Raw genomic sequence first — 9,731 nt, forward strand, 5'->3', positions numbered from 1 at the left:
AATTTTATGAATTGGATGGGTTCATGGGTCCCTTAAAATAACCCAAACCAACCTGAACTTATGTACTAATATATAAATATATTTATTTTAGTTTCTTTAATTTTATCAATTTTTGGATAATTTATTCTTCAACAACTCTTAAAAATAGTTTTTTTTTAGAAAGAAAATTTTCATTATATAAATTGAAATTGAGTTGTTAATCTTAATTCAATATATGAATATAATTAAATTAGATTTTTACATATTTACATTTTGCTTCTTTTTAGAACAAAATTTTAAATAAATGACCCGATTAACACGGACCAACCCAACCCAAATATTTCATGGTTGGGTTGGGTTCATTTTTTAATAAGAGTTATTTGGGTTGAAGAAATTTACAAACCGAACAATTGGGTTGAGTCTAAAAAGTCTTTCAACCAAATCTAACCCATGAACATCCGTATCACAAATTGCTACTAAATACAACTGGGTCAAAATTATCGTTTTGCTCGTGTAATTACATTTAACTCCTTAAGTATCACTAATCCCTTTAATGAACAATTAGTTAAACTCCAACTATAATCGAATCCTTCTTGGGCCAGGAGAGAGTGTGGCACCACATTATTCAAGCCCCGAAATTAGCGCTTAAGGGAGTAATTTCTACTTACTCTAACAATAGAAGAGTGAATTCCTTCTTGTGTAGTTATGTTCCCAGCTCCCCAATCAGACGAGCCCCAAAATAGTAGGTTTATTGAGTCGGCGACCTTGGCCACCCTCATCCATACAGATCAAAGGACCTCCTTCATAGGTAGGAGTTCACAACTCACTCAGGATTCAAGTCAAGTCACCTATGATCTTCTAGGTGAAATGTAAATCTTTTCTAGCAACGGTGTTATAAGGAGAGACTACCCATTTCATGGTCCAGTCTTATACAAACTCTTTGTATAGGATACTTCTGTTCACTTGTCTCCACATGAATGATCATAATCGGATCATTTGTAGCACTTTATAATAATTGTAACAACTACAAAACGGGTCGTACTCATAGTGTCATTATGGATAAGGTTCCCAACCTTATCCATCTACTACAGACCGTTCAAGTTGTCACTTAAACATGATCCAACTAAGGAGAAAATTAGATGATAAATCAGAAAAATGTATTATGGTAGGCTATAGTGAAAATTCTAAAGCTTATCGATTGTATAATCCTTTGTTGAAAAAGATTATTATTAGTCAGGATGTGATTTTCATTGAAGATGAATCCTGGAACTGGAATGTTGTTGGAGAAGTAGAAAGCCTATATCATGTTAACATGGATGGGAATGGAGATGCTCAAGACTCATAGCAAGTAGAGATTCAGGCAGTGGCGTCATCTTCATCTGCATCGCCATCTCCCACAAGTGATGATGATATATCACCAAGGAGAATGAGAAATATTTAAGAAATTTATAATGAATGAGAAATATTTAAGAAATTTATAATGCTGCTAGTAGAATTGATGATGATGTTGCTGATTTTGTATTATTTTCTAGTGTTGATCCTATAAATTTTGATGAGGCGATCCAAGATGAAAAATGGAAGATTGCAATGGATCGAGAATAAAAAAAAAAGAAACATGGGAGTTGGTGGATCTTCCAGTAAACAAACAAGTTCTTGGAGTAAAATGGGTGTACAGAATAAAACTGAAGTTAAATGATGAAATTGAAAAATACAAGGCAAGAATTGTTGTAAATAGCTACAAGCAGGAATATGGTGTGAATTATGAAGAGAACTTTGCTCCTGTGATAAGAATTGAAACAGTTTGATTGATTTTGTCTTTGGTTGCTCAAAATGAGTGGAAAGTTTATCAAATGGATGTAAAATCCGCTTTTTTGAATGGACACTTGAAGGAAGAGATATTCGTTGAACAACCTTTGGGTTATGTGAAAAAAGGAGAAGAAGACAAAGTGTACAAGTTGAAAAAGGCTTTGTATGGATTGAAGCAAACTCCGCAAGCTTGGTATAGTCGCACTAACAGTTTCTTTATAAAGACAGGTTTTTGAAGGTATCCATAAGAGCATGCACTCTATGTTAAAGAAGAAAAGTATGGCAAATTTCTTATTGTTTCATTATATGTCGATGATTTACTTTTTACTAGAAATGATAAAATGTTGTGTGATGATTCTAAGAATTCCATGAAAAGAGAATTTGAGATGAGTGATATGGGTCTCATCTATTATTTTTTTTTTTTGGAATTGAAGTCAATAAAAAGATGGAGAGATTGTCATCTCACAACAAAAGTATGCTCGTGATTTGCTGAAAAATTCAAAATGGAAAATGCTTTTCCTTGTAACACGCTCATGGATGCAAATTTGAAATTGAGCAAGAATGATATTGGAGAAAATGTTGATCCAAGCTTATATCAAAGCTTAGTTGGAAGCTTGATGTACATGACTGCAACAAGACTTGATATTCTATTTGCTGTAAATATGTTAAGCAAATTCATGTCAAGCCCGAAAAGAAGTCATTGGGAAGCGGGTAAACGAGTGCTTCGTTACATTCTTGGCACTATTAATTTTGGAATTTATTACAAGGAAGTTTCAGAATCAGTGTTAGTTGGTTTTTGTGATAATGATTGGGGTGGTAATGTTGATGATCATAAAAGCTGGTTATGTTTTTAGCATTGGTTCGGGTGTTTTTTCATGGACTTCAAAGAAACAACCTGTTATTACTCTTTCTACCACCGAAGCAGAATACATCTCTTTATCTTATGGCTTAGATGGATGTTGAAAGAATTGAAGTGTACGCAAAGAAGTCAAACTATTTTATATTTTGATAATGGTTCTGCCATTGCATTATAAAAAAAAAATCCAGTCTTCCATGGAAGAAGCAAACATATTAGAATCAAGTATCATTTTATCAAAGACTTGGTTAAAGATGGAGAAGTGATGGAGAAACATTGCAAGACTCAAGATCAGGTGACATATTTTTACGAAGGCACTGAAGTTTGACTTATTTATTAAGTTCAGAGAAAAGTTTGGAGTTGCTCAAGTCTAGATTAAGAGAGGATGATAGAATTAATCTAGACTTATATTCAAGGTGCATGACTTACATTTAATTAGATACATGAATAGTTGAGATTCAAGGAATAGTTGAATACATGAATTACAAGATACATTGATGAATGTTCATGTATTGGTGAAAAGTCACATGTATTTGTATTTATCATTGATATCTTTTGATGTATTTTCCTACTAGTATAAATATATGCAGGATTTGTCATTTGTAAGCAAGCCAAAAAAATAAAGTAATATTCATGTTTTAGTTTCTCCAATCTTATGTGAGTAAGAGAATAATCTTCTTTCTTTTATCTATTGAGTTGTATTGTGAGGGCCTACTTCATTTCCAACGGGCCATTGCAAGAAGAAAGAGTTGAATGTAGTAATTTACCATGATGAAGAGATCCCATACCTAACAAATGAGGAGGAAGTAACAGGCTAGATGGAGGAAGAAGTGTCGACGACATTAGAAACACTGGATATGGGAACAGAAGAGTCTGATGAAATGGGTCTGTCTTTGAACTCGATGGTCGGATTAGGTTCCCCCAGAATAATAAAAGTCATGAGGTTGGCGAGGGATAGGCAAGTCATGGTTTTTGATCGATAACACGGCTTCCCATAATTTTATTGATGAGGAGTTGGTAAAAGCATTCAACATCCTACGCTCACCGACTACAAGCTACAGAATTATGCTGGGCACGGGCAAATCCATACCAAAGACGGACATCTGCAAAGGTGTAGTACTTACCTTATCAATTTTAACTGTTGTAAATGATTTGATCCTTTACTGTCGGGCAATACGAACATAGTTCTTGGGTGCAATGGCTAATGACCTTGAGTCATGTGGAATGTGATAAGCGGCCATTTGAGATGGACTTCCAAGTAGGGGAATGGAAGCTGCACTTGCAAGGAGACAGAAGTTTGATGAAGTCTCAGGTGTCTCTGAAGTCTATGATAAAAGTCGTGTGTGGGGGAAGGGGGAAGGACATGACGTATTGATTGAATTGAACGCCACTGAACCACAGGTTGAAGAACAGTCATGGGAAGATGCCTTCCCTAAAATTTTGGAGTTTTTTGAGACAACACTCCATGAGTATATACAAAAAATAAATAAACCAAAGGGGAGGGCAAAATACGCAAAATGATGTAGTCAATAATGAGTGGAGAAAGTTGTTACATGAGAGAGTGAATCGTGGGATAATTCTGTTACTATAGTTTTTTCATCTTTATCTTTTTGCCATTTCATTAAAATTGTAGCTCTTTGAGTAAATTGGGAGGAAGACCTCGAGCTTCCTTGGCTCTTGGCTCTTCGCCTAAATAGTGAATATATAAACTTGGGACTTTTATCATAAAATTAAATAAAATCCAGTGACAAAAAGTTAATTATAAAGACAATCTATTAAATGATGGTTTAGATTAACCAGAGAAAAATGTATTTTTTGAACACACATTATTATTTCAACTTTTTTGGTAAAAATTATTTAAAATATCATATTTTAAAAGCTATTTATTTGAGTGATTGTCAAACAGTTCATTTTTTATAAAATGATTTATTTTTAAAAACAAACACTTGAAAAGTTAATCTAAACCAATTCTGACCCTATATTAAGTACTAAAAAGGCATACCGTTACGACTTCTCCACACATTTACAAAATAACAATTAAATAACAACCAACCAAGTTTTAAAATAAAAATAAAAAATAAAAATAACAACCAATGATTATTCAACATTGTAGGAAGCCATCTCCAAATTTTCCACGCCTCCCTTCCTTCACGTGTTTATATGTACTCTCCAGGCCTAGCCCTTTGCACTTCTCAGCAAGCAGAGAAATGATGGAGAAAGGTACCGGCTCCTCATTGAACTCTCCCCTTCTTCACATTTCTGGAGATGGTTTGAATTTCAGTGGCGAGAGACGAGCCGATGATAAGTACCATAGAAGGCAACAAGTAGCGGAGGAAATAAAGAAGCAGCTATGGCTAGCTGGGCCGCTAATATTGGTCAGCCTCTTACAATATTGTTTGCAGATGATTTCCGTCATGTTTGTCGGTCATCTCGGCGAATTGCCCCTCTCTGGTGCTTCCATGGCCACTTCTTTTGCAACCGTCACTGGTTTCAGCTTATTGGTGAGTTGGGTTTCTGTTTGTTTCTCCAGAAAAACTCATTGTCTTGCTCAATATTCAATAATGGGTTTATACAGAATGATTCACTTCGATTTCTAAACTAGTCATCTTACTTAAATTGGTCTTAGTTTGAATATTATCTAGCTGTTAGATGATATAATATTAACTTTACTTCTCATCATAAGCTTATGGGTCAATCAGTGTTTTAAGATGGAATCAGTCATCAGGGCAGGTTGGCGATTTAAGACTAGCAAATTGAGAATGATGCAATTTGAGTTATTAAGTTAAAAATCAGTCATGTTACTTAAAATGGTCTTAATTTCTATGTATGTATAGATGGGGATGGCTAGTGCTCTGGATACATTTTGTGGCCAATCTTATGGAGCGAAGCAGTATCATATGCTGGGAATTCAAATGCAGCGAGCAATGTTTGTTCTTATACTCGTGAGCATCCCTCTTGCAGTTATCTGGGCTAACACTGGAGAAATTCTGAAATTACTTGGTCAAGATGCTGAAATTGCAGCAGAAGCTGGGAAATATGCTATTTGCATGATTCCAAGCGTTTTTGCATATGGTTTACTTCAATGTCTGAACAGATTCTTACAAACCCAAAACGTTGTTTTCCCAATGGTGATTTGTTCTGGAATAGCAGTTTTGCTTCACATCCCCATGTGTTGGATTCTGGTATTCAAAGTTGGACTCGAACTCCGAGGAGCGGCTATGGCCAACTCCATCTCTTATTCGTTCAATGTGTTCATAGCTATGCTTTATGTTAAGTATTCTTCTTCATGTTCCAAGTCTTGGACTGGCTTTTCAGTGCAGGCTTTTCACAACATCCCATCTTTCCTTAAACTTGCAATTCCTTCAGCTTGCATGGTTTGGTAATTATCACTTTACTATTTCTCCTTTTTATCATCATCATAAAGATGTATTAATTTGTTTCACAATGATTAACAAAATTCTCTCAACAGCTTGGAAATGTGGTCATTTGAGTTGATTGTTCTTTTATCTGGGCTTCTACCAAATCCGAAATTAGAGACATCAGTGCTTTCAATTAGGTAATTAACAGACGTTCTTTTTTCTTCTTATCTAGCCACCACTAGCTGCACTGACACATATTCTTTACCAGCCTTACTACAGCTGCAGTAATTTGGACGATCTCATTTGGCATGAGTGGTGTAGGAAGGTAAATTTCATACAATTTCTCAATAGAATCTCTCTGTCTCTACCAAGAACCCCATCTATGATCACTTTCGCATGCTGTTCTTCCATCTCTCCTGAATTTGGAAAGTTAAAAACTTTGCACTTGTCATTTGTGACAAAAATGGAAAGAAGACAAACTAAAAAGCACATACACTTTAGTTTGGCTAGTGTGTCTGTATCCGAAACGTGTCAGACACTTAGATAATCTGGTATTTGTTGGACACATATCATACACTTATTAGTACAACAAATGTATTAGAATGCATAGAACACTTATTGAATAGATATAAAAAAGACATATATGACAACAATAATAATTTTTTTAGTATAAAATACATAAAACTAATTTTTTAAGCATATAAATGCATCAACCCATTTACTTTGAATTTTCATCGGATACAAAAATGATATATATTTTAAAAAATGTAGATTTTAATAAATGTATCCTTGCTGTGTCATGTCCTAGATTTTTAAAAAATGTTGTGTAGTCATGTTCTTGTCTTGTCATGTCATATCCGTGTCTGTATCCGTATATGTGCTTCTTAGAAGAAGAAAAATGTAACTGAGATTCATATGTTTCTGTTTCATTTTGTAAGCACGCGAGTCTCAAACGAACTAGGAGCTGGCCATCCTGCAACAGCAAAGCTAGCTGGGTGTGTAGTTATGACAATGGTCGCTATTCATGGGCTACTGGTTGGAACTTTCTTCATTCTTATACGTAATGTTTGGGGCTATGCTTTTAGCAACGAACGAGAAGTGGCTGAATACTTGGCAAAGATGCTTCCTATAGTAGCAGTTTCCGAATTTTTCTCAGGACTTCAGTGTGTGCTTTCAGGTTTTCATTTTATCATATTCCACAAATATTTACTTTTTCTCTTTATATATGTTTCATTTCATTCGACTTCAACTAGCCTTGGAATGAAAATTGAAGTCGAAGTTGAACCAACATTACCTGATGGACATTAGAGTTTAAAATTTACCCTTTTGATAATTATGCAATCCATAATGATTGTGATTAGTCTCTACCATTAACATCTATTCCAAAATCTACAGACAAGTTGTCTAGATGACATTTTCTGGTCAGGCAGTAAGATGAGATGCGTATTCCCATTAAAACATACACAAAAAGTACCACTTGTGTTGAGTTGGATTATAAAAAATTTACAAAGGAGTACTCACAGGATATCAGACCTTTTAATGCATATTTTGGTAAATAGGTACGCAGCCAAATGAATTTAATCTCTCTCTTTTGTCATGGTTACTGCTAAATCTCTGCTTTGTGTTAATGTTAGACTTGGGATTGCATGTATACCGCCTGTTATTACTTGACTTGGTGTTTCCATGAAGATATTTTTACCCTTGTGGTCTAACCAGGCACATTTTACTTGTTTGTGCATAAAAACAATGCAGGCATTGCTAGGGGATGTGGGTGGCAAAAGATTGGTGCATATGTCAATCTTGGATCATATTATATCGTGGGAATTCCATCCGCAGTTCTGCTTGCTTTTGTTTTTCACTTTGGTGGCAAGGTAAAAACGATAATCATGAATGATCATATGTCATTCATTCTTAAGCCAAATTATACAAAATAATCATGAACTTAGCTCTTTTGTTTTAAAAATACCCTTATTCTTTCAAAAGTTGCAGTATTACTCTTCCCCTGTTATATATAATCCAAAACTACCCTTGGAGTAGAAATAGTTTTAAGTTTTCAGATGAAAATTGAGATCTAAAAAGGTGTGGTGTGATCCAAATTCTCATTTTAATTCAATGCCCCACCATTTCAAGTCCCAATTTCTATCTGAAATTTTAAAAGATTTCTACTCCGAAGGTTGTTTTGAAACGCTTATGAAAGGTTAAGGTATAAGGGTAACAACTTCTGAAAGAATAAGGATAAATTTGAAACAAAAGACAAAGTACAGAAGCATTTTGGATAATCTAATCTAACATAATTCTTACTCCAGAATTCTTCTTTAAAACTTTTTTTTCTATTGTAAATGATCCTTAATAGGGGCTGTGGTTTGGCATCATGTTTGCACTCCTAGTCCAAGCATTTTCTCTTGCAACCATTACCATCCGCACCAACTGGGACCAAGAAGTACAATTCATAACTCAAATCTCAACTTTGCTTTATTTCCCGGACTTGAGGTTTCTAATGTATTCATTTTTGCTATTCCAGGCAAAGAAAGCTACAGAACGAGTTTATGATGCAGCAATTCCAAGGAATATTGTCTCATGAAACTAGAGTTTCTTGGTGGAGGAGCTTTATGATTGAGCTCTACTTTCTCTTGAATATCAATGAATTGTGGAAGTCAAGCAAGCCTGAAAGCTTCATTTTTGCAACATGGCTCTTAGGCAAATAATTGATATCTCAGTCTCCATTTGTTTAGAAATCATTCAATCAAAGCTCAGGAGGTACCCTGTGCACTTATATTTATATCCAGCATTTCAGTTTGTTGTCTTCTACTATTTTATGCTATGTATATTGAAAAGTGGAGGTGCCACAGCATTGCAAAGTGAAGGTGGAGAATTAGAGAAGAAAAATATACAATTTGGAGTCTTGTTCTTGTCCTTGGGGATAAATATTGGTAATGAATATTACGTTGTTTAGGCTTCTTTTGAACAGGTGATTGGTTTCAGCTTGTTGGTGAGTTAGTTTTCTGTTTGTTTCCCGGGGAAAACATATCCTCTTGCTTGCGTTGGAAATATTGAATAAAGTTATTTGGAGAAAATTCAATTTATACTCTCCAAACTTTGGAGTCGTATCAATTAAAATTTTAAACTAATAATTGTACTGAATTAAATTCTAAACTTTCATAAGCAAATCAATTTAGATTATCCGGTAGTAATTTATCATTATATTTATATGATTCCTTTAAAGTCCGTTGAAAAGAAATCAAAGTATCTTTGATACTACTGTTGAGAAAATGAAATTGATGAAAAAAATAAATATTTGCAGAAGCAGATTAATATCTCAATGTTTGTTAAACAAAGTGAAGAAAAATGAAAATAAGAATGAAATTCAAACTTTTATCGGAACAAAGTGTAAACTTAATAATTTACAAATTAAAGGCATATTAAGAGTATAAACATAATACCCTAAAATTAAAAACTTCAAAATAAAAAAATAAAAAATAAATTAAACAATAAAATAAATAACTTAAAACATTAAATTTTGTAACATTAAAATTTGAAACTAAAGGTGGAAAAGAAAAAAACTCATAATTCAACTAAGTCAACTCAAAATCACTTAACAAATTTATTATTCTCCCAAAATTCTGCCAAATTAGCCTCAAACAATGATATAATTCTTCACAAATAAGCCGATCAAACTAAAAGAATCTGAGAAGATGAAAATTCACAACCATCCATTTGTTTCATGGAAAAAA

At 34.0% G+C, this 9,731-nt stretch overlaps 1 protein-coding gene across 2 annotated transcripts; it reads left to right on the top strand.

Moving 5' to 3' along the window:
* The first annotated feature begins 4,752 nt into the window (after positions 1 to 4,752).
* On the top strand, positions 4,753 to 9,083 carry LOC120071236 (protein DETOXIFICATION 16-like). Of its 2 annotated transcripts, XR_016527933.1 has the most exons (9): positions 4,753 to 5,142; positions 5,476 to 6,020; positions 6,111 to 6,197; positions 6,269 to 6,325; positions 6,939 to 7,177; positions 7,396 to 7,559; positions 7,753 to 7,871; positions 8,354 to 8,440; positions 8,522 to 9,083. XR_016527933.1 is itself a non-coding variant. In XM_039023384.2 (8 exons), the coding sequence occupies exons 1-8, from the start codon at positions 4,849 to 4,851 to the stop codon at positions 8,579 to 8,581; spliced, it is 1,488 nt and encodes a 495-aa protein (XP_038879312.1). In that variant the 5' UTR covers positions 4,753 to 4,848; the 3' UTR covers positions 8,582 to 9,083. The 2 variants fall into 2 exon arrangements, 1 of the variants encoding a protein (XP_038879312.1); XM_039023384.2 differs by lacking the exon at positions 7,396 to 7,559.
* Positions 9,084 to 9,731: the final 648 nt, after the last annotated feature.

The sequence above is a fragment of the Benincasa hispida genome, chromosome 2, assembly GCF_027475165.1.
Source record: "Benincasa hispida cultivar pf3 chromosome 2, pf3_genome.v1.1, whole genome shotgun sequence".
Classification (NCBI taxonomy): Eukaryota; Viridiplantae; Streptophyta; class Magnoliopsida; order Cucurbitales; family Cucurbitaceae; genus Benincasa; species Benincasa hispida.

Bases quoted from the DNA above. Each gene is read 5' to 3' on its own strand.
- LOC120071236 (XM_039023384.2), top strand. From the start codon at position 4,849: ATGATGGAGAAAGGTACCGGCTCCTCATTGAACTCTCCCCTTCTTCAC. The intron at 5,143-5,475 runs GTGAGTTGGGTT...ATGTATGTATAG, and splicing joins TCACTGGTTTCAGCTTATTG to ATGGGGATGGCTAGTGCTCT. The intron at 7,872-8,353 runs GTAAAAACGATA...GATCCTTAATAG, and splicing joins TTTTTCACTTTGGTGGCAAG to GGGCTGTGGTTTGGCATCAT.